The sequence below is a fragment of the Capricornis sumatraensis genome, chromosome 2, assembly GCF_032405125.1.
Source record: "Capricornis sumatraensis isolate serow.1 chromosome 2, serow.2, whole genome shotgun sequence".
Taxonomy (NCBI): Eukaryota; Metazoa; Chordata; class Mammalia; order Artiodactyla; family Bovidae; genus Capricornis; species Capricornis sumatraensis.
The window spans coordinates 80,795,978-80,815,412 of NC_091070.1; the positions used below are offsets into that span (position 1 = coordinate 80,795,978).

At 47.8% G+C, this 19,435-nt stretch overlaps 1 protein-coding gene across 4 annotated transcripts in view; it reads right to left on the reverse strand.

Annotated features, from left to right (window-relative positions):
• Positions 1–17,990: 17,990 nt before the first annotated feature.
• NEO1 (neogenin 1) overlaps positions 17,991–19,435 on the reverse strand; it is a 232,601-nt gene continuing 231,156 nt past the window's right edge. For all 4 annotated transcript variants that reach the window (XM_068963727.1, XM_068963728.1, XM_068963726.1 and 1 more), the window contains one exon: positions 17,991–18,790. In XM_068963727.1, coding sequence (XP_068819828.1) covers positions 18,707–18,790 — 84 coding nt within the window. In that variant the 3' untranslated portion in view covers positions 17,991–18,706. The remainder of the gene's footprint in view (positions 18,791–19,435) is intronic.

Here is a 19,435-nt window from a genome sequence, read left to right on the forward strand (position 1 = left end):
GACTTGGAGCAAGTTATCTGAGCTTTCTGTTAACCGTCTGTAAAATGGGAATGCTCGTGGTACCACCCCACAAGGACCTATGAGGGCCAGATGAGAACTGTAGTACATGTGACATGCCCAGCCCAGCGCCTGGCACATACCATAGTAGGTGCTCAATAAATCATGTCTATTCTGTCCCCTCATGTGCCCAGCACCTTGCCCCAGTGAGCTCTGGTGAGATCCCAAGGAGCTTTGGCTGCTGTCTCCAGGACTTACAATCTCAGGACACAGGAGGTAGCTGGAACTTTCTAAGGGTCTAAGGAAGGTGTGTGGCCAGTGGTGGGCTTGAGCCAGGCCTCCAGGTGTGGGAAAGTTAGAAGGAGGGAAGGAGGGAGCAGGGGGTCAGATGGGGTGCACAGTGGGGAAATGACTGAGGTGGATGTGGAGTTGTGGAGTCAGGGGCTTTGGGAAGAGATCCAGAAGCTATGGTCAGAAGGAAGCCTTATGTGACAGGCTAAGGGAACTGACCTGGATTCTGAAGGCAACCAGGAGCCAGAGCAGGTCCAAAGTGGAGGCCATTGTGAAAACAGCTCAGAGCCATGGTTAGTGGTACATCCACTGCCTAAAGCGGGGGAAGAGGTTCGGCTGCCAAGACCTGAATAATGAGAGGGGCTGGTGTTGCCTTGTTCATCCGGAACACTCCTCCACATTCTTAAGACAGAATGTTGGTGAGATCAGGCTTTGTCCTGGAATGTGGACAAAATTTCTCTATAGATGGGTCACGGGGTGTGAGGCAATAATCCAGGAAAGGAAAGGGGGAAGGATCCTGGGTCTCCGGAAGAGCCACCTAGCCTTGGTCTCTGCTGGGCAGAAGAAGGCCCCTTGAATTTTCAGAGCTCCACATAGCAGCACCTTCTGTACTTGCTGCTCATAGAAGTCTGGCACCTACCTATGCCCCACAAGGAGGGCAGGACTGGATCCAAACTCGGTCTAGACCTGGAGGTGGCAGGGGATGGGGAGGGGGGAGGGGGAGGGGGAGGGTGGGGGGTGTAGGGCCGTGAGTAGTAAGGACCCTCCCTGCCACCAGGACTTGGTCTCACCACCCTCCACACACACACAGGGACACAGATACACATGCAGTTTATGAAAGCTCCGACTCAGCCCAGCCACTCCAGAGACTGGGAAAGCCAGGTCTGGTCCATCCCCCATCTCTCACAAGCAATTTTCAAATCTTCCACTTTTAAAACAGAAAACGGTAAATGCACCGAGTTGTATATTTTATTTAAATAAAAAAATTCCAGCAGATGCTGCCTTCTTCTAGGGGCAAGGGACGGGGGCTGTAACGTGGATCCTGAAGCCTCAGGAGCCTGGCCATGGAGAGCAGTGGGACATTGTCCCTAGAGCAAGGTGTGCTTGTGCGCACAAGACTGTGCCCCCAAGAGCAGGGGGCGGGGAGCAGAGCTGTGAGAGTGTGAGGTCTGGCTGTGGACAGAAGTGTGCACTGTTGGTGGGCTGGTGAGAGAGAAAGCGTGTGTCCTTGGCTGGTGTAGGCGTTAGACCCTGACTGAGGTCCTTCCCACCCCAGCTGTGGGGGCTGCAGAGTCCCCGGGACTCCTTGGTGCTGCCTGGAGAAGGATGGTCAGTGCGCACAGGAACTCCACTGAGATCCTGAAGAGGGAGATGCCATCTCAGCCTGATCAGATGGGTCGCAGAAGGTTACCAGGCTGGGAGGAGGGTGTCATGGCTAGGGCAGAAGTTTGCGTGTTAGCGTAGCCAAGGAGGCAACACAGCTGCTGGGCCCTTGTGGGAGCTGGGGAACCAGAGAGGCCTCACTGTAAGGGGGTGTGACCTGGTGCTCCCAACTGTGGGCACCGGAGGGGGCGCCTGACTCCAGACCCTTTGAGAAGACCCTCAGGGCTGCTTCCTCCACCCCTCACCGAAGAGGGTCCCAAGGGCCCTCAGAGTTGTGCCTTGCAGTGTAGGAGAGAGGCAGCGATCTGAGTCTGGAAAGCAAATTCCCCAGGGCTGCACTGTGGTGGCGGAGGATTGCCGTGTTGCCCGCGCTCCAGAGGGGAAAGTCCTCAGAAAAGGGCAGGGAATCCGTCCCCATCCCCATCAGTGATTGCCTAGTAGATGCTGTTGCCATGGTAACTGGCCTGGGAGTCCCGTTGCTAAGGAGGCAGCTGCAGCAGGCCCTGTATCCCCATGACAACTGCCCCCTGCGGCCCAGGAGGCCACGGGTCCTCAGGGACCCACCAGGAGGGCAGGGCAAAATGCAGGCCTGGCATCTGGGGCTATGGTGAGGCCTTTGCAGACAGACAGCCATTGAGGGGTGGGACAGATTAGCTACACACCCAGCCAACTTGCAACGGGTAGAGCCAGGATACTTGCCTCCACTCAGCCCCTCAAGGATCCACCACAGGCTTGCACTGGGCCTTGCTTCTCCACCGGGGGCTGGAGTAATATGAGTCACTATCTTCTCTGTTCCCTGACTACAAAAGGACACTTAGTAAGCACCTACTGTATGCTGGGCACTTGGTACTTTCCTGTTCTCTCATTCCATCCTCAAAAATATACTAAGGGAGGGCCTCAATACACTGAGTCCAGGGGCTCAAAGAGGGAAACTGCCTAGACCAGTTGGTTAGAATGTGAAGGAGCCAGGGTGCACACCTGGGGTCTGGAGACTCAAACCTGATCACTCCCATTGGTGGCATGTACCAAGGGCTGAGTGCCAGGAGCAGTGTGTCCATGCAGGCAAGAAGGGATGCACAGTCTGTAGAACATTTTTAAAACCGAATATAAATGACTAAATGTGGTTTGCTTTCTCTTACCTTTCACCATCTCCAGCTAGCAGGAATTCTGAACAGTCAGTAATGATACACTTCTCCCCACCAGGGCAGTTAGCCAGCCCCTCCTCGAAATGCCACTGAATCCCCTGCTTCGACTCCAGCGGACACCTGCTGTGCTTACAGCTGCCAGTTGCCCAAAGACACTCTCTGCCCTAGTGGGGTTAAACCAGACTGGGATTTTTAAAAAAACCATTTAAAAAATTGAATAAAATCCCTCCTTGACTCCGAGTCTCTTCCCAGCTGCTGCTCCTCATCTGTCAGCCAAACTTCTTGAGAGCTGTCAGGACGCCCCACCCTCATCTCCCTTCCTCTGAGTCAGAGCCTCCTCCACAGCGATCTGGCCCCCGCCGCTTCTGCACAGAACACGGTATAGACGAGGTCCTCCCCGGTCCCCTGGTAAACCTAAGGTGGCTCTCCGCCGGTTTTGTCCTGCTGCCCAGCCCACCCCAGCTTTTAGGACCTGCTTTCGTCTCACTGCTCCTTCTGTTCAGCCTCAGAAGAAAGAGCTCTCCTTTCTCCCGAGGAGTGCTTTGGGCCCCTGGCCATCTCCTCTCTGCCCACTTGCTTCCTGGAAGCCTCGCCGTACTCATGGCTTCCCCTCAATTCAATCCCTCCCACATGGCTCCTCAAACTTTTCTGGCCAACCATGGTCCTTTCATTGCTTCTTGAGTTTGCAGTTTCCAGTGCATCCAGAGTGAGTCTCCTCCAATCCCGGCCCTCCCCCTGATGTGGCATTTTCAATTTTCTCTCGAGGGTGGAATATTTCGTAACACAGAGAAGAAGATATAACCATAACAAATACCTAATATTGAAAATGTGATAAGTAGCCATACACCAATCACTTGGTTTTAAAAACCAGAACATAAGGCATACCTTTGGAAGCATCTGCTGGTCCCCAACTGTATCCCTGTCTTGCTCTCCAAGATAAACCACTCAGATGAACTTTAGTCATCCCGTTGCCATTCATGACACTGTTTTTTACTGCAGAAATAAAATGTCTCTAAACAGTGTGCTCAGTTCTGTACCAAGATGGCAGGGTGGGGACTGGAAGCAGTGGTCTTTGTGGGGAGGAGGGTTTCATCAATAATATTGTTCGGAATCGCTGATGCATAAGGATAAGCAGCAGCAGATTGAGTCTGTTTTTATTACTGTTTAAAATTTCTTTACAAATAACTCACCTTTTCATTGCCTGCACTAGGGGTGGACCATACTGCTTCCACTTACATACACCACTGAATGTATCTGTAAAATTTTGAACTTTATATAAGTGGCATCCTGCTGTATGTATTCTTTAGTCATTTGTGGGTTTTTTTCCATTCAGTATTGTAATTTTGAGATCTTGTTGATGCACGGAGCGTAGTTCACTCATCTTCACCACTGTATAGCATTCCAGTATCTGAATATGTCACCATAGACATATGTGTTCTTCTAGAGACAGATATTTCAGTCATTTCCAGTTCTATTACCAACAACCTTTGCTACAAATGTTCTTATTTGTAGCTCCTGATACAGATATGTCGCGGCATCTCTAGGCTCTGCATCTAGGAGAGGAAGAACTGAGTCATAGGGTGACTTAACCTTCACTTTACAAGATAATGCCAAGTTGTTTTAACTAGTTCTAACAATTTACACTCCCACCTGCAGGGTATGAGTTACTGTTAATCCACATTCTTGCTAACGATTGCAATTATCAGACTTTCTTATTTTTCCCAATCTAGTGACATCTCATCGTGTTTGAGTGTGCAAGTCCCTAATTACCAGTAAGGTTGGCTTTTTTTTGAATATTCATTTGCCATTTATGTTTCCTCTTCTGAGCAATATTTTTTCATGTATTTTGCCTGATTTCCTATTGTCTTTTGTTGATTCGTAAGAGCTTTACACACATACATTTGTTCATTGTATGTGTTATAAAGATCTTCTTCCAGTATATGGCTTATATTTTCTTTCTTTTTTCACTATTCTTTGGTGAACAGAAGTTTTACATTTTAATGAGATCAATATTAGCAATATTTTTTTAAAAAGTCTGGTACTTCCTTAGTGCCTTTTTTGCTGGTTTAAGAAACCTATCTTACTCTGTTGTTATATTCTTCTGTTAATTTTTCAGCTGCGAAGCGTTGCTTCTCACATTTACTTAGCCTAACTGACCCAGACTTTGGGTATGATGTCAGGACACAGTTTGGTTTCATTTCTGTCTTATACAGACAATCAATTGTTCCTTCTAATTTACAATGTCACTTCTATGTCACATCTGGGTTTATGTCAAAGCTCTCTATTCAGTAACATTAGCTTGTCCATCCTTGTTCAAACCATCTTAGTTACTGTAGCTTTCTGAAGTGTGTAGATCTTAGTAGAACCTGTCCTCTCACCTCCTTCTTAAACAATGTCTTGGCTACTCTAGCCTCTGCGCTATCATATACTGTGTACAATCAGTTTGTTAAGATGCATGAAGAACCCAGTGGACTTCTGCTTTGAAATCACATGAACGCTCTTATTAAAGTTTGTATCTCTATGGATGAATGAGACCCACATTTGGGTCATCTTTACTGTTTCTTTTGTATTAGGGCAATTAGCACTCGTGACCCCAACAGAAAAAGCCCAACATTTCAATGGTTTAACACAGTGAAGATTTATTCCAGCTCAGGTTAAGTCCCCAGCAGGCCAGGCAGCCACTCTCCTTACTGACAGCAGCTGGAACCCGTGGTCTCCAAGATCACGTGGAAGGAGAAGAGAGAACTGGAAGAGACCGCGGATTCTGAACGGCTCTTCTCCGGCAGTCTCTGGCAGTGACACACCTCACTCCTCATCCTTGCTCGTCACTTGGCCCCAGAGTAACTGCAAAGGAGGCTGCTTGGTGTGGGCGGGCGTGTGGAGCATTTACTGGGCATCATCTGTCTCTGCCAAGTCCTTCACATGGCTTTCCAGTTTTCTTCATGAAGGTTTGTGCATTTGGCTAGTTTTATTCCTAATACCTTTAATTTTTGTTGCTCTTGCAAATTGTGTCTATTTTCTTTATCGAGATATAATTTATAGATAACAAAATTCACCAATCTCCAGTGTACAGTTCGCTGAGTTCTGACACATCTGTCCAGTCCTAGAGCCACCTTGATAACGCGGATGATCAGCATTTCCCTCACTCCTCCAGATCCTCCTCCGCCTCTCTGCAGTCAGCCGCCTGCTCCTGGCTCCTGGCAATCTGCTTTCTATCACTAAAGTTTTGCCTTTCTGGCAAACTATAGGTAGAATTTCATATAAATGGAATCATGAAGTGTGTCAGCCCTTGTGTCTAATTTCTTTCCTTTAGTCAAAAGCCTTTAAGGCCTGTCCATTTTGTTTTGTGCTCTGTGGAGCAAGTGTCCCTGGCTGAATATGCCAGGATTTGTTATTCCTTCACCCACTGGTGAGCAATTGGGCTGTTTCCAGTTGGGCTACTAAGAATAAAGCTCCTATGGACATTCATGAACAAGTCTTTATGTGAGCCTGGATTTTCATTTTTCTTGAGTGGCACTGTTGAGTCATTTGGTTACTATAGATTTAACTTGATCAGACACCACTAGATTATTTTCTGAGGTTGGAATACTGCTTTGTATTCCTACCAGCCACTGAATCAGAGTTCCAGGTACCGTAGATCTTTGCAATATTTGATTGTGTCTTTTATTTCTACCATTCAAGACAGTGTGTTATATCAACTCCTGGTTTAAATTCCATTGCGATAATGACTAAAGATGCTGAGCATCTTTTTGAGTATTTATTTGCTATCTATATGGGTTCTTTGATAAAGTGTTCAAATCTTTATTCATTTGTTTGAGTCATTTGTTTCTGATTATTAAATTATAAATAATATATTCAGGAGACAAGTCCTTTATAAGATGTATATTTTGCAAATATTTTCTCTCAGTTTATGGTTTACCTTGTCATTTCCTCAGCCATGTCTTTCAAAGAGTAAATATTTTTAACTTTGAGGATGTTCAACTCATCAAATTTTTCTTTTATAATTTGTGCCTTTTGACAAGAGCATTAAAATGGTACACTGAAAAATGGACACTTAACACAAAGGACAGTAACAAAGTAACAGAGGGACAAAAATTGAAGATATATAGAAAACAAGTAACAAAGCAAAGTGTAAATACTACCTTATCAGTAATTAACATAAAATGTAAATAGATCAAGTACTTGAAAGGCAGAAACTGGCAGGATGGATTTTAAAAAATGATATAATTTTGAGATATACCTCTCTCAAAATTATATTACATAGCTTTAATATATAAATATATAATTTATATATTACTAATAGCCATTAATATTAATAATATAGAATACTATTTGTTGATATTATATTATTTAACATATATATTTTGGGCTTCCTAGGTGGCTCCAGAGAAGGCAATGGCACCCCACTCCAGTACTCTTGCCTGGAGAATCCCATGGACGGAGGAGCCTGGTGGGCTGCAGTCCATGGGGTCGCTAAAAGTCGAACATGACCGAGCAACTTCACTTTCACTTTTCACTTTCATGCATTGGAGAAGGAAATGGCAACCCACTCCTGTGTTCTTGCCTGGAGAATCCCAGGGACGGCGGAGCCTGGTGGGCTGCCGTCTATGGGGTTGCACAGAGACGGACACGACTGAAGCAACTTAGCAGCAGGTGGCACTAGTGGTAAAGAACCTGCCTGTCAAAGCAGGAGATGTAAGAGACGTGAGTTCCAACCCTGGGTCAGGAAGATCCCCTGGAGGTGGACATAGCAACCGTCTCCAGTATTCTTGCCTGGAGAATCCCATGGACAGAGAAGCCTGGTGGGCTACAGTCCATGGGGTCTCAAAGAGTTGGTCATGACTGAGGTGACTTAGAACATACACATGCATTGTGTATTTTATGGGCTTCTTTTTGAGACAGAATTGTTGCTAAAGATGAAGTCTACTTTAAAGTGATAAAAGGATCAAAAAATGATAAAAGGAGAAATCTGTCAGGAACAATTAACAATTTAAGCATATATACACCTAACAGCAGGACCCCAAAATTCATGAAGCAAACGACATAATGGAAGGAAGAGACAGACAGTGCAACAGTAATAGCTATAGACGTCACGCCCGTTTTCAATGATGGAGAGATGAACAGGATAGAAGATCAGCAAGGAAGCAGAAAATCTGAGCAATATAATCAGGGCGTCTAGAACCCTCTACTCAACAACAGCAAAATTCATATGCTTTTCAAGTGCACATGAAATATTCTCCAAGATAGACTATGTGTTAAGTCACAAAACAAGTCTCAAGAAATTTAAAAGGATTGTAATCATATGACATGTGTTCTCTGACCATCATACAATGGTTTTAGAAATCAATAGCAGAAGGAATTTTGGAAAATTTGCAAATATATGGATATTAATGCATTTTTACTGAACCAGTGGATCAAAGAAAAAAGCACAAGAAAACATTAGAAAGTAAATTAAGATGAACAGAAACAAAAACACAACATACCAAAACTTATGGGGTATAGCAAAAGCAGTACTCTGAGAGAAATTTATAGGCGCTTACTGCTATCTAATGGAGAAGGTGATGGCACCCCACTCCAGTACTCTTGCCTGGAAAATCCCGTGGACGGAGGAGCCTGGTGAGCTGCAGTCCGTGGGGTCACACAGAGTTGGACATGACTGAAGCGATTTAGCAGCAGCAGCAGCAGCAGCTATCTAAAGATCTTAGATCAATAACATAAGAAACTAAGGAAGAGAAGAGCAAGCTAAACAAAGCAAGTGGAAGGAAGGAAGTCATAAAAATTAAAGAAGTAAATGCAACTGAGAATAGAAAGACAGTGCAGAAAATTGGCAAAATCAAAAGTCAGTTCTTTGACAAGATGAACAAAACTAACAAATTTTAACAATTGGATCACTGACCCTATTGGAGACAGTAAAGCAATTGAGAACATTTTTCAAAAATGATGTCATAGAAATATGAACTCTCTTTGCAAAATGCACATTCTTTTGTATAAAAGGATGGACACGGTATTAGAGTGCTGTCAGAACTCTTACCTAGAGAACATTTTTCCCCCTGGTAATTATGACTCTGGGATAGAACTGCTATTACTGAACCATAACCTGGATCCCCTTGCTCACAGGGCACAGTAAAGCCAATCTACAGACACCAGGTTGTGGTGAAGGAAAGTGTAGCATTTAATATAAGATGCCTTACAGGGAGTCCAGGACATGAGTGCTCAGAAAGCCCAAACTCCCTGATGGCTTTGAGCAAAGCGTTTGGTGTCCCAGGGTCTGTGATCAGTTCAGTTCAGTCGCTCAGTTGTGTCCGACTCTTTGCGACCCCATGAATCGCAGCACGCCTGGCCTCCCTGTCCATCACCAACTCCCGGAGTTCACTCAGACTCACGTCCATCGAGTCGGTGATGCCAGCCAGCCATCTCAGCTCATGACAATTCTCTGTCTGGTTGATTGTAACGTAACAGGGCAGTGTCACAGGGGTGAACATCATCAGTCCTTCAGTGCCAGGAGGTGAACGTGGGGTATTTGGTCATCAAGTAGTTAATTTCTTCCATTTGGTGGGGGTTTTGACATCTATGAAACAACTCAGGAATTGTTCATCAGATACAGTCATCAGGCACTTCAGAGAGGAGTTAAAGCTATGGGAGGGAGAGGTGTCTGTCCTGGGAAGGGCCCCATAGCATCCTGCTCACTTACACTGCCATTTTGAAACTTCCCAAATTAACAAATTACTTCCCACTGTACCAAATTTTTATGTGAACAAACTTGAAGTTTCTTTGATCTGACAAGCCATAACAAATCTGAATAAGTGTTTGAAGGAAAGATTTCATATGCAAATGTTGCAGCGTTACCTCATTTGGGGGGCATCAAATTAACTCTGTTAATTCTTTTTTTTTTTGGTTGCACCAAGGCATGTGGGGTCCTAATTCCCCAACCAGGGATCGAACTCGAACCCCTTGCACGGGAAGCACAGAGTCCTAACCACTGGGCCAACAGGGCAGTCCCAACTCTGTTAATTCTTCACCAAATAAAAAAAACCTGCTGCTTGAAAGTTTAAGAGAGAGAGAGAGATTTACTGCCAAAAAAGAAAGGAGAAAGAGAGAGACAGACGCGGAGACAGATATATTGAGTTGTCCAAAAAGTTCATTTAGATTTTTCCATTACGTCTTATGGAAAAACACAAATGAACTTTCCGGCCAATCCAATACTAACAGGAAAGAAAGATGGGATGATACCACCAACTTTTAAGAAACGAAAAGGGACATAAGGGAACCCTACGAACAATAGTATGCCAAAAAAATCAGATAACCTAGGTAAAATGGACAAATTCTTAGAAACACACAGACTACCAGAACTGAATGAAGAAGAAATAGGGAATCTGAATAGACCTATAGCAAGTGGAGAGATTCAAATAGGAAAAAAACTTCTTATAATGAAAAGGCCGGGATCAGATAGCCTCACTGGTGAATTCCACCAACATGTTTAGAACCATGGACACCAATCTTTCACAAACTCCCAAAAAGTAGAGAGGAGGGAGCACTTTCCTTACTCTATGAGGCTGGTATTACATGGATACCAAAACCAGATAAAAAAATTACAAAAGAAGAAAACTACAGACTGATATCCCTTATGAATATTGACACAAAAATCTTCAACAAATTCTGAAGGGAGATGAGAAATTTTACCTATTTTTTAAAATACAGTGGTGCCAGCCAGACTTGCTTGGTGTCCTTTCCTGATGGGTGTTCTCTCCTGGGCTGCCCTCTCACGAGCTTTGGCTCCCAGCTCCCAGGGCTCCTCTCCCTGCTTCCACATTCCTGTTTATTTGGCTTTTCCTTGGGGAAGCACTAGCTTCTCTTTCTGTTTGACACTTGTGTTCAGGTTTCGGGTCCTCTATTAGGGAAACCCCTTACTTTGTTTTGAACAAATAATTCACAAGTGTCTCTGTTGTTATTTGGGCTTCACAGACGGCGCTAGAAAAGAACCCGACTGCCAAGTGCAGGAGACTTACGAGATGTGGGTTCGATCCCTGGGTCGGGAAGATGCCCTGGAGAAGGGAATGGTAACCCACTGCAGTATTCTTGCCCGGAGAACCCCACGGACAGAGGAGTCTGGTGGGCTACAGTCCATGGGGTCGCAAGGGGTTGGACACGACTGAAGCAACTTAGCACTGTTCTTATTTAGCCAGTATCTGTGTCTTCCCTACTTTTCAGATCTAGTATGAGCAGTGCTGGAAGAAACACCATTTCCTCTCTCCAGTGAACCCCCCACCACTCTCACCAGCCTCAGTGGTACTTCCTCGGTGTCTGGCAGAGGCTGTAGTCCGGGTTGGAAGCTCCTTCCTGGCCTTGCCAGATCAATGGTCAGGTCTCTTAGCACTATTCATCCTGGGTGGTAGCTTCTGTCTGTTTCATGTCTGAGCCCTCCTCCAGATTGTGAACACATCAGCAGAGATGCTCGTACTCATTCCATATCCTCAGTGCCTGACCTGTAGTTGGTCCTTGTAATAGGGTCAGAGTAGGAACCAAATAGCTCAGAAATCCCATTAGGATTGTGGATAGACAGGGAGCTTTAGTGGGATTTGGGAGAACCCTGTAAGTTAATGATCACTCAAGAAAACAGGTTTGCTTGGCCACAAAACCAAGCAGGCCTGCTAAGCAGCAAAACCCCACCACAGAAACCTGAGACAGGCCCCAACTCAATAAAACAATGGTGGCTGAGACCCACATGCTGCCCAGAGAGCTGAGTAAGTTAATGACCCCTAGGACATGCTCTCTGCACACATAAAAAACAATCATTTATGGGAGAGGGACATTCCAAAGTGAAAGACCCTCATTGTACTGAGACCTGAAATAATTTTCCTGTAGTGCCTTGACAGTTCTTGCTTGACCTCTTAGGAACAAGGAAACTCCTCTGTCCTACGTGGAGGAGGAGATGATGATGGAAGCAAGGCATCTACTCAAGAATAAGGAAGAAGATGGTCTTTTCCATCTCCCCACCTTTTCTTTGATTACGAAACTGTAGCCTATAATGCTTGCCCGCTCACTTGTAAGCCTCTCAAGGACCCTGTTCTAATAAATCACTTCTTATCTATCAGTTTGCCTCTCACTGAATTCTTTCTGTGCTGAGAGAGACATCAAGGACTGGAGCTCTCCAGAGCCCTGCAAAAAGCAGGAAACACTCGTGAAACCAGGAACGATTCCCAGCTTCTCGAGGGGGGAGGACTTTTCTGACTGGCCCATAATATTCCTTTTCTCATACCACCTACCCACCCTGAGATCTCTTTGGTTTCAGTTCCTGTTTCCCTCCTGTGTGTTGGTCTGGAATGTTCATCAGCTGGTTTTCTTGAGTGTGATCCATCATTTTGCCTTCAAGAATAGATTCCAGCTCTTTGTGTCCCTTACAGGAAGCTGCCCAGAATTCTCTGTTAGACCTTGGGGTTTGAGTTTATGGAAAAAACTCACCTTATACTTAACTCACTAAGACTGACCCCACCACACCCAGCTCAACCCGGCCAGCATCACCCTTGCAGTGTGCAGGGCTTTGGAGAGCAGAGCACTAGCTCCTTGTGCTCACCATATCCGGGGCTCCCCGCACTTTATCTAGTGCCAGGAGGCCCGCACGGTCCTAGAAGTCCCAGTGCCGTGCAGAATGGCTGGATCCTCAAGGTATCTCATGACCACGTGGAGCAGATCAGATTCCCAGCATTGGCCTCCTCCTCCCTCCAGACAGAAAGCCTCACTAATTCCTAAACTCAGCTCAGCCCTACCTCTGCTCCAAAACCTTTCTGACTATAGGATTTTGTCAAATTACCCCAGCACTGGCCCACAGTGACTGCAAGTCCGTCTTCCTCACCAGGCACGTTCATCAAGGGAACACCTCTAATGCGCTAGGCGATGGAAGGGAGAATCAAACACACGCCTGTTTTCCTGAAGGAGTTCACAGTGTATTGGAAGAGGCAGAGACCAGGAACAAGAACCATCAGGGGACTGAATGGTTAGGCTGGGTGTTTAAAAATAAATAGAAAGGTATGAGGCAGAGAGAGCCAGCAGTAAGGGTAGGTAGGGGTTAGGGAGACAGTTTGAGCAAAGGAAACAGTAAGAGGTCAGACCTCAAGGTTTATTCTGTAAGTGCAAATGGCTCTGAATTGCTAGGGCCAAATTTGGGTCAAAGGCAGAGTAAGTGGCAAACAAAAGCCAAGAGGCAGCAGGCCACACCGGATTCTGTTTCTCAGGGCAGGTGACAGGGGAGCCGCCGCATGATGCTGAGCAGGGGAGGGAGGCCAGAAGTTAGAAAAGTCAAATCCTTGTGTGGAGGCTGCACTGCCAGTAAGGCTGAGGTGGGGCGGTGGGGCGAGGAGGAGTTTGCACAGAGAAGCCAGTCTGGGGACATTTTGATAGCTGTAGGGGTTGCGGAGCCACGTGCTATCATATTGAGGGAAGAGTTTAGAACGGCCCCCAGAATTCTCCTTGGGGAGACCACCTCCACAAAAGGCAGGGACAGCCATGAGAGGCAGGCGCCTGTGTGCACCATGACGGGTGATGGGGCTTTGCTCCAGGCCATTGAGGTGGAGGGTGTGGAAGCGTGGAATGGTGGCAACCCAGACACCTCCTGAGGTCAGTCTGCCTCTTCACACCTGGATAAGGCTGGCTGGGCTTCTCATTTCTCGACCTGGGAAAGGTCTCGCGCCTTCTCCTATGTCCCCTGATTTCCGTCAACTCTCAGGTTTTAAACTTGGTCACTTCTGGCTCGTGCCAACCCCATTTTTGGTCACCCTCACTCATCATGCCACACTCGTGGTCTCTCACCGTGGTGGCCCAGATGCTCCTTCCTTGGAAGGGGGAACGTCAATAATCTGTGCAAGGCCTCGCGCACATGGAAGATGTTGCGTAAGATGAGGGGAGTTCAGGTCACAGACGTGCAGCGAGCACACGACGCTGAATCCCCTCAGATCTCATTTCTGAGCCTTCTTTGGAGTGCCTCAAGGGAAGCCCCTTCCCGCTGCAGGCATCTTCCCGCCGGCCCTCATTCTCTCATCTTCTTGTTGATATACCTGCTGCTTCCCCTCTCCTGATTATTTCAGGAAGTTCCAAATTCTCACTACAGCACAGCCAGAGCTCCCATCTTGAGCTTAGTCTAGGCCCATGTTTTCGTTTCTCTAATCCACAGTCAAGTAAGAGAGTGTCTTGAGATGAACATCATCCACTGTGCTTGGAGCGTAATTGTAGTTGTCAATATCATTTTTCAACATTACACACTTTTACAAGATTATGAAAAATGTAAAGGACTATTTCCTTGAACTATTTTCTCCCACCTTTCCCCCTTCCCACCCTCACCTGTGGAGACCCAAGGTGAAGAGTCAGGCACCAATGGAGATCCTTTGTATGGGGGTAGGGCAGCCCGGCTTGTCCAGCCCCTGCCCATGTCCTCTCCCCATCAATTTGATGGCTGAGGCTTCCCTGGGGCTCAGATGGTAAAGAATTCACCTGCAGTGCAGGAGATCCAGGTTTGATCTGTGGGTCAGGAAGATCCCTTGAAGAAGGACATGGCAAGCCACTCCAGTATTCTTGCCTGGAGAATCCCATGGACAGAGGAGCCTGGTGGGCTACAGTTCATGGGATTGCAAAGACTTGGACATGACTCAGTGACTAATAAACACTTTCACTTTCAGCACGGTTACCATCTTTCCTGACAGCTCCTCACCCCTGACCAGAAGGTGGCTAAATTCAGGAGGAGCTGATGGACTGGGAAAAGAGGGCATTTTTTCATATAGAGCATTGTTCAGTGTTCGTCTGAGAACCAGTTGGAGGATATCCTTTTGCTAGTTCCCAGCACTCAGTCCATCATTGTGGCATCAGCTTCATTTCTTATGACTGTGCCAGGCAGACAGGTCTTTGTTGCCATTCAAGTTCACTGCCAGATACCAAAGGGCCAATAACACTAGGGACCTACAAGGGTCCCTCTAAGGGAATCGGAGGGGGTGCATATGCGGGAAGCCTTCTCACACACTCCAGGCCTTGAGTCCCTGAGCCTGTCTGTCCATCCACCTGGGAGACAAGCATCTGCTATGTTAGAATCTGCCTCTGGCATTAGGCCTTCAGAAAAGAGTGAGAAATTCTGTCCCCACTGAGTCCAGTCAAGTGGAAAAAGACTGAAGACAGATAAATCACTATGAAATGTGCCAAGAGCTCCATCTAGAGATGCAGAGGAGGGCCCGGACGGCTTCTCTGGCTGGTTGAACATGGCAGTAGTGGTGTTCCGTGTGAAAACACTGAGAAGCGTGTCCCAGGCTGCCTTCCTCAGCCGGACACTGGGTGCACGAGGCGATCTGGACTGGGGCGCTGCGGCAGACGGGCACAGGCTCCGGCAGACGGGCACAGGCTCCGGCACTGGGAGCTCTGACTCCATGGCTAACGGGGGTGACGGGATCCGGGGTTCCTACCCGATCACTCGGCTGCAGAGCAGACGAAGTCCTGGGACTAAAGGGGCAGTGAGTAGGGACGCTGGGCTCCATATTTAGCCCTCGCCCTCCTCCACATTCAGGCAGGGCAGGGCCTGTGGCTGCTGAACTCACTTGAGCCGACGCTCACACTGTGAGAAAACTTAGTGCTACAGACTGAATGTGTGTGTCTCCCCAAATTCACGTACTGAAATCCTAATCCCCAAATGTGAAGGTGATAAGGCTGTGAGGGTGGGCGCCCAGGAGGGGATTAGTGCCCTTATAGTAATAAGAGAGACCCCGGAGAGCTCTCTCACCCTTCTGCCAGGTGAGACACAGTGAGAAGATGCGAACCAGGAGGTGGGTCCTCACCAGACACCACGTCTGCCCATTCCTTGAACTTCCAAATCTCCAAAACTTCGAGAAAATAAATGTTTGCTGTGTAAGCCTCCAAAGTCTATGGTATTTTTGTCACAGCAGCCCAAGCTAAGACGCAGTGAACATAGTCAGCGTGTGAGGCAGCCCAGGACAGGCAGGGCTCCTTGCAGACACCTGCTCTAGGGCTCTGCCATCACACACTGGGGTGAGGTGCGGGCGGGGTCAGGAAGGCCCTGGCTAAGTGTGGGTCCGGTGTGTGCTCCAACACAAACCAAGCTGCTTCCCCAGACATTGCCACATCAGGGACAGGGCCTACACACCATTTAGGAATGGCTGTGCTTTCCCGTTGGGGTCACCTATCTCTTTCTGACAGGTGTGGCCTTCAATCCCTCAGACTCTCAGTCCCTGCCGGGGAATAACGGGGGTGGGAACAGGACTCATCTCTGGGGCTGGTGGACCCCTGGGCCACCACCTAGCTTCCCCCGGCGCACCACCCTGTGTGCCTCTTAGCACTCCAGCCTTTATGGTGACGAGGGCAATGGTGTCCACTTGAGGCTGGGAAATGGGATTCCCCACCCCCGCAAGTTCTGTTTCCCTAAGGAAAAAGGAAAATAACTCTTTGTCCAGACCACAGTTTGATTGAATTAAAAAAAGTGTATTGGATGTCCAATACTAAATAAAAACATGAAACTGTTTTTCAAAAAGCCATAGAGTTTACAGCATCAACTACAGAAAAGGCCAAACAAGTGTGTACAGAAACTAGTTCCCAGCAGCCCTCCAGGACCCCCTCCAGCAGGCGACAAGGCAACAGACACGTGTGTTCCAAATCTTCCTGAAGGAAGCTGCTGGCTAGCAGCTCAACTAGGACATGACAAGACACACAATGGTTTAATTTCAAAAATCACAGGAAAATGTAAGAAAATGTATTAAATTGTGAAAAGGTGCAATACAGAATAGCTTTCCTATTTCTTACTTTTAAAAAAATCCCCCAACTTTGAACAGTTATTTATTTAAAAATAGGTCCCTCCCCCCGGCCCAGTTCTGTGGCAGTATGCAGGTACCAAGGCCCTGAGGTAACAGAAGTATCAGGGTTCATGGGAGGGAATGCCCCGAATACCGAGCATGTCTCTTTGGGCAAAAGGTAAGACAGTTTCTGGGGAATCTAGCGCTCCTGGTGTCCAGGGTGCTCTTTGCAGGATCAGCTGAAGTGCACTGGATTTCCAGAATCCTGCCCGGCACTATCCTCCATGACCAGCTAGCAGGGCAGCAGGAGGCCCAGCACTGCTCTTGCCATTGCCCCCAGTCAAGAAACAGAGCGTCTATCTCCTGGGAGAGCCAGTGTGCAATGACACCTAAATGGGGGAAATCCCCAATGTAGAAAGGCAAGTGGGGCTGGGCGCCCCCTGCTGGTCTCAGCCACTGAGATGATAGCTCTTGGCTACCAAACCACAGCTCCACCTGCCTTGCACACTCTCCTCTAGGATTTGCTGGGGAGTCAGGGAAGATGCCTGAGGGTCAGTCCCGTATTTTTTCTTAATATATAAAACAAACTCAGCTTCTTTCCTTTTAAAGAAGCAGCACACGAGAACCACCTGTAAAAGCCAAAGGTTCCTTGTAGGGCTGGCCTCTCAGAGCCCCTCAGAGACCTCCTGCTGCCCTGTTCGAATCAGGGGCTTAGCTGAGCCGCTGGGAGAGTGGTGGCGGCGGAGCGCTCTCCTGGCCCCTGCTACTTATGGGACAGTGTTCAGAAAGAACTGGGAGCCTCACTGGTGCTGCAGCCCCTGCTGCTCCGTTCTTGCTGACGCCGTCTCCACACGGGCTCCGAGACGTAGAAATGAGGGCTGGACTGACCGAGGACAGGGACTAGAACTGGGGAGAGGCAAGGAGTCTTGTGTGGGAACAAAATCCCCACCTTAACTTCCCCCAAGTCAGAGGGTTAACAGCAGGACAGCGGGTCCACCCTCTTCTCCGATTTCCTGGGAACGTGCCACGCTTGAGCCCTGACCTGCGTCACCCCTGTAATAGGACGTCTGACTCCTCAGCGTGGCTGTTGTTATCTGGATATTACCAAGACGCCAGGGCAGCTACATCCTTGAACCCACCTATTGCACAGAAGAACCTTTTTTTACTAGATCCAAATGAAACTCCAGGTGCAACTTAGTGACAATAGAGATGGACATGCCAGGACAATAAAGAAGATGCTTCCGTTCTCTGCAGGCTTCTGGAAGAAAGTACAATGACTGAAACATTCACAGGGTCTCAGCAGCCCCTCCATTTCCGATTCCCAACCCTCCCAGCCCGCCCCCACCCCAATACTGAAACTGCACAGAAACCAACAAACAAGTCCTTTCAATGTTACATTTCATTCAGATAGATCTGTAATCTCACAGTGATGAGAGGAGAAAGTCAGGCCTTTAATAATTATAAAAAAATAATAAAAAAGCTTACAAACAGCAATGCAGTATTTCCTCCCCCCTTCAAAGTGATGGATTAACAGCTGGTAGAGGATGCAATGACTCAGAATCAAAAATAAAAACAAAAACCAACCAACCCCTGGAACAACCCACACTGTCAATGACTTTCCATACATAATTCCACCAAGTAGTCAAATGTCAACCACTTGTGGAGAACACCACGGACTTCCTTGGTTTTGATAGTGTTTTTCTTTTGAAGGTAAAATAAAATAGGACACAAATAAAATTGTACAGAAATGCCAATGTCTACACTCCATAAAGGCGATGCCGTCGCAGCATGAAGACATGGCCTGCCCACCAAGTGAAACATAGGTCGCACTTCTTGCCTCTTCCCTGGACACAACATTCTGGCCCATGGTGCCCAGTCCTGCAGGGTATCGTCAGGCAAAGGGAAGCTGCCTCCACACGGGCGTCTTCCAGGCTGACTGGGAGAAGGCAGGTGGCCAGGCCTGGAGCCAGCCCCATGCCGGGGCACTGGCCGGGCGGCCTGCTGACTCTGTGTTCTCAAGTGCTGTCCTCTGGTGCTCTGTACAACTCCTTGATTTCAAGGCTGAGTCCCAAGACTTCTAGACTCGGGCCGGGAGTCACGTCCCGGTCAAGGTGGTCACGCTGTTGTGATGGCGTTCAGGTCCTTCATCAGTCCTTCCAGGTGGGCCATCTCTTTGGTCAGCTCATCTGGTTCATAGCTCTACGGAAAAGAGAACGCTGTTACCAGGCACGATCCAAACAGCTGTCCAGAAGTAGGGCCCACGGAAAGAGGTCACAGTGTCGAGGGATGAGTGGAAAACTGCTGCAGCCTGGACTACCCACGCCCCTGCCAGCCCGGGAGTCAGAGGCTGCAGGATGCGCCCGAGCCTGCAAGCACTCATTTCTTTCCATCGCAAAATGCCTTTCCTCCAACTTGTGCTGCCAGGGTCACAAGGACCTCACGGGCCCCACCGTTTGCCCCTTCTAGTCTCTGTGGGAGCCAACACAGTTGGTAAGACTCCTGGATCTCTGCACTCCAAGCTCTCCTCCTAAGAGAGTCCTGTACCAGGAAATGCAGAGGGAGGGCATATTTATTGGAATGTGGGAGTGAATGATCGAGGAGAGACTCTGTCGATTTTGTTTTGAGAGCAACCACTCAGGCAACTTCCTCTATTGCATCCTGCTCAGGAAATGAACAGGGGCTGGGGGGTAAAAGAACATGTGTATGGTTCGAACCAAGACAAGAGGATCAGAGAGACAGGCCAGAATTGAAAGGAAGGCAGGTGTGACAAGCCAATCCGAGCAGATCGAGCCTGCGGCACAGCCCAGGTTCAGGGGAGCAGGTGAGTGCTGGCCTGCGGAATGA